This window comes from Sphaeroforma arctica (genome assembly GCF_001186125.1).
Source record: "Sphaeroforma arctica JP610 unplaced genomic scaffold supercont1.903, whole genome shotgun sequence".
NCBI classification, from domain to species: Eukaryota; class Ichthyosporea; order Ichthyophonida; genus Sphaeroforma; species Sphaeroforma arctica.
In genome coordinates, this window is record NW_014039655.1 from 28,849 (window position 1) to 32,834 (window position 3,986).

General features: G+C 43.9%; 1 protein-coding gene across 1 annotated transcript in view; it reads right to left on the reverse strand.

The window, feature by feature from the left end:
• The window catches only part of SARC_09181 (hypothetical protein), a gene marked incomplete at its 5' end in the record, with an annotated part of 14,751 nt that extends 11,107 nt beyond the window's left edge, over window positions 1–3,644 (reverse strand). The window contains 3 exons of the mRNA XM_014296814.1: window positions 1,814–1,940; window positions 2,448–2,657; window positions 3,410–3,644. Coding sequence (XP_014152289.1) covers window positions 1,814–1,940; window positions 2,448–2,657; window positions 3,410–3,644 — 572 coding nt within the window. The remainder of the gene's footprint in view (window positions 1–1,813; window positions 1,941–2,447; window positions 2,658–3,409) is intronic.
• Between the last annotated feature and the right edge of the window lie 342 nt (window positions 3,645–3,986).

Consider the following 3,986-nt stretch of genomic DNA (forward strand, 5'->3'; position numbering starts at 1 on the left):
GTATGTGTATGTGTGTGAAGTCATTTGATCCCTACATACAAGCGCATGCTTCGTACGTGAGTGTATGCTTGCACCGCCGCACAGACGTTTAATATGTCTGCATATATGCGTGAAAGTAGAATGTGGATGTGCATATACGTAGCTGGGTAGATATTGAAAAGTCTATATACTTGCGTATTTGTATGTGAGTGCATACGAGTAGGCATGTTATTAAATGAGTGTGTATGTTCATCTGACAGGAACATGCGGATGCTTAGACTGTCTATACGCCCCACGGTATCTATGGCTGCTTACAGATTGCGAGACCCATACTGCATGCCCAGCACACGAGCACAATACCAGCCTATATTTTAATGCGCAAGTATAAAACATGCGTACAAGCATATGCACATGGAATAGTGCGCACACATACATGTAAGTATATAATACACACGTGTACAAGTAGAGATATACAGATGGATATGTGTACAAGCATATGCACATGCAATAGTGCGCACACATACATGTCAGTATATAACACTCACGTATTCAAGTAGAGACATACAGATGCATATGTGTACAGTCATATGCACATGGAATAGTGCGCACACATACATACCAGCATATAACACTCACGTATTCAATTAGAGATATACAGATGTATATATGTACAAGCATATGCACATGAAATACTGCACATACATACATATACAAGTAGAGATATACAGATGTATATGTGTACAAGCATATGCATATGGAATAGTGCACATACGTACATATCAGTAAATAGTACACGTATACAAGTAGATATCTACAGATGTATATGCGTGTTGGCAATGCAAGGCAGTTCTGTGACATGCGTGTATGTAATTCTACTCACAAAACTCACCCAAATCACAGCTGAAGTTGAGGTAATTATAGATATCAGCGGTGTTTGTGAGCGACACTTGCTGGACCGGCCCGTTAAATTGAAGGAATATGCAATCTTCCGCATCCCAATCCTAAAGTAGGTAAAAGATGGATTTTTTTCATAATTTTGGTATTTTCGCGGTCCGAAACTGGATTTAATAATTGTGCAATCTCCAAAGTCCCAATGCTGAATATATGTACTGTTTGGGATTCGCTTTTTTTTTGTAGTTCAGCGGTTCGAAACTGAGTTAAAGGAATTTACAATCTTCAACGTAACAATCCTGAACAAATTGATTCAAGGTTTTGAGCTACAATTTCCTACAGGCTTCAACGTTTCAAAAATGGATTGAAGCACTATGCAATCTTCAATGTCCCAATCCTGAATTGGTATAGGGTCTGGGGGTTTGGGGTTTGAGGTTTCTGGGCTGTTAGGATTTCAGCGATTCGCAACAGAAACGATCCGAATTGGATGCGGAAAATAGGAAAGATAACGAGGAATGTCCTCGTTACGATGTACCCAGCGGTTTCTATACAGGACGATTCAGAAAGACAAAGGACCAGACATGGGAGCTTGGGAAACTGAAGACTGTTCTAAATCTCGTATTCAATTGACTTGGTAACGTCACCCAAACAAACAATGGCAGATGCTGAGAATAGGCGGGAAATTTAACGCAATGTACCACAACACACCGCACAAGAACAACAACTCGAAAACACGACACTCCATCACAAGCCTCGCCTGCATAAGGATTCAGATGCAGCACACGAAGGTATACAAGGCAACTTTTCCTAAAGCTAGTCAACACAGATGAAGATATACAAAAACTTAACCCTAAACCTTAACCCTGAAACCCTAAAAACCCGAAAACAAACCTTAAAACCCTAAAGGTAATTAACACATCTCGATGATACGGAGGACACAGACCTTGACCACATCACTTTTGCAGTCCTTTGCCTTTGCCGCAATCAGGGACGGTGCGTCGTTGAGTGTTGTTATTCTATAAATAGCTTCATCCCACCTGACCTTGCCCGTTGTGGGTTGTACCGAGAATCTGGCGAAATGGATAGGTAGGTTTATAAGCCAACCGGAGAACAGTATATAACCATGGCACACTCCCCACAAACGAGATAGGACAGGACTAAGCTGAGTATACATATTAGATCATGGCAAGTACAAGGTACAGAGCTCTTGGCGTCTATATGCTAGAGCTATCCATAGGAGAACCAGTGGGAGGGCAGAGGGTACAGCTACACATGCTTCACCAGTACAATACAAACAGGTCCATATGTGCACATAACTGTCTATAATTAGCGCTACACTGATATTTAGTGTACAACGATTGGTGGTCTATCTTGCGTGAATCGTGTGACGTTGAACGCGACATGTGGTTGGACCTGACACCTGTCCCGCCCTAATAGCACACGGTACGGTGCAGTGCTGTGAACTGGACTATACCTTCATATCGCTTTTCTAAAACCCTAAACCCTAAATGATCCGACTCTACACCCATAGGCCGTACATCCACAATGGCATACGATGGTCCGTGGTCATAACTTACGTGAATTGTGTGACGTTGAAGGACGCTGGGGCGTTGTAGTACAGGCATTGGTCCAGCCCTAGCAGCACATGTCCTGGTGCAATCGCCGTGGTAGGGGTCTCCGGTTGGGCAGTGGACGACTCCAGAAACAACAGGCCCACTTTCGGAATGGTGAGGACAGTTATATTCACGTCACTCCCGTCAGGTATATATAACAGATCAAAGCATATCCTAGTGGCGATGTGATGCAACAGAATAAACGCATTACATCACAGAGTCAACGTATTCGGTACGTTTACACAGTCGTACTCATTCCCTGCTCAGTTGGTCCCGTACATCTTTTTTGTAGATCCTTTGTACCTGGTAAATATATAACTAAGTGCTCTGTAGAGGTCGACCGGACAGATAGTCGTTATGAGCGTAGGCACAAAAAATACTTTCCAGGAAAATCAGATCACCGTCTTTGGGCGTATATACAAGTAACAAACAATGGATATATATCAAGCTAACATTCTTGGATAATATCTAATGGACTATATGAACACTCCTGAACATATGTCCCTTCTCCATAGCTCTATGGAACCCCGTGGGAGCGTTGTAGGCGCGAGGAGTCACAACGCCCGAGAAAACGTAGCCATCCAAATGTATATATATATATATATACAACACAGACTAAAAACAGACAGACCCAACAAACATCCTATAGATAATCAGCGCATTGAAGTATACGTACACTCGCAGATACACGTTCACTACTCACTGCCCTGTGGTACCCTGTGAGACCGTTGCAGTGGCGAAGTGAGACCGTTGCAGTGGCGAAGTGAGACACGGAGCGGATTCTGATGATGCTCATAATGACGTCCATGTGTGCCTATACATATCACCAGACCCACGTACAGCCCCAATAAACAAGCAAACACCTATAACAACCAGCACAATAGAGTCTATGTACACTGCAAGACACACGCCAACCCCCTACTCACTGCTCTATAGAACCGCGTGGGACCGTTACAGCGATGAGCGGAGACACCGAGCTGATGCCCTGCACGCTGACATTGGCGCCCATGTTCCCGTTGTGCACGCGCGCGCTTTTCGGCGTCGCGAGAATGTCATGACCATTCGCGTAGGGGTTGGAGACCACCCTGAAGACCAGGTCCTCGCCATCGGCTTGGATGGAGGTGTCACTGTCGTCGTCAAATGATATGTATGACACGAGCCCTGAGGTGGTGTGTGTGCATGGTAGATGCCCAGGAGTCGTGGGTTAGTGTATTGCAAATAAGTTGACGTGTGCAGTGTATGTAGTGTGTGTAGTGTATGTAGTGTGTGTAGTGTATGTAGTGTGTGTAGTGTATGTAGTGTGTGTGGTGTATGTACATGGTAGGTGCCAGGGAGTGGTGGATTAGAGTATTGCAACTATTTATACATTTGTATAGTAGGTACAATAGAGAATATATCAGAGCATTGCCACTAGTATGACAAGTGCAGCATGAGCGTTCTTTTTATGTCAAAAACTTAAACACCAGAATACTGCGATGAGCTGTGCTGGTGCACTATGGATGT